Source organism: Tigriopus californicus, chromosome 2, assembly GCF_007210705.1.
Source record: "Tigriopus californicus strain San Diego chromosome 2, Tcal_SD_v2.1, whole genome shotgun sequence".
Lineage (NCBI taxonomy): Eukaryota > Metazoa > Arthropoda > Copepoda > Harpacticoida > Harpacticidae > Tigriopus > Tigriopus californicus.
Genome location: NC_081441.1, coordinates 4,699,182 through 4,699,638, shown reverse-complemented (window position 1 = coordinate 4,699,638; position 457 = coordinate 4,699,182). Strand labels below are relative to the sequence as shown.

The 457-nt window shown below is 44.4% G+C and overlaps 1 protein-coding gene across 1 annotated transcript in view; it reads right to left on the bottom strand.

The window, feature by feature from the left end:
- Window positions 1-139: 139 nt before the first annotated feature.
- LOC131893199 (phenylalanine--tRNA ligase alpha subunit-like) overlaps window positions 140-457 on the bottom strand; it is a gene marked incomplete in the record, with an annotated part of 2,731 nt that continues 2,413 nt past the window's right edge. Inside the window, 1 exon segment of the mRNA XM_059243168.1 lies at window positions 140-449. Coding sequence (XP_059099151.1) covers window positions 182-449 — 268 coding nt within the window.

The following is a 457-nucleotide window of genomic DNA, read 5'->3' as shown; positions in this document are numbered from 1 at the left end:
CAGGACTGAATGCGTGTCAGAACGAGAGAGAGGGATACGTGAGAGAGAGAGAGAGAGACGAGAAGACGACACGTGGGACCTCGAAAGCTTTCTTTTCTCTTTAGGTAGGCGTGACTGCTTGCAATTTGACCTGGAAATGTGAGCCTTCAAGCATTCATTTATTGACTGATTCAGACAAAATTTACAACGATTTTAATAATGCGTGATTGGAGCACTTTTTGGACCACGCACTCAAGGGAGATGCATTCACGTCAATGTTATTGGCTTTGATGATGGACCACACCAGGATATCGATAAGAGAAAAGGATTTGCCGGAGAGCCACGGCTTGGCCTTCAAACCTAGTATAAAGGACTTAATGGTAGAAGGATTCGTATACTGGATTTGAGTCAAATTGTCGAGATCCAAATCCAAATGAGGGTTGTCTGCACATTCATCATAGGGTAACACGCCGGGATC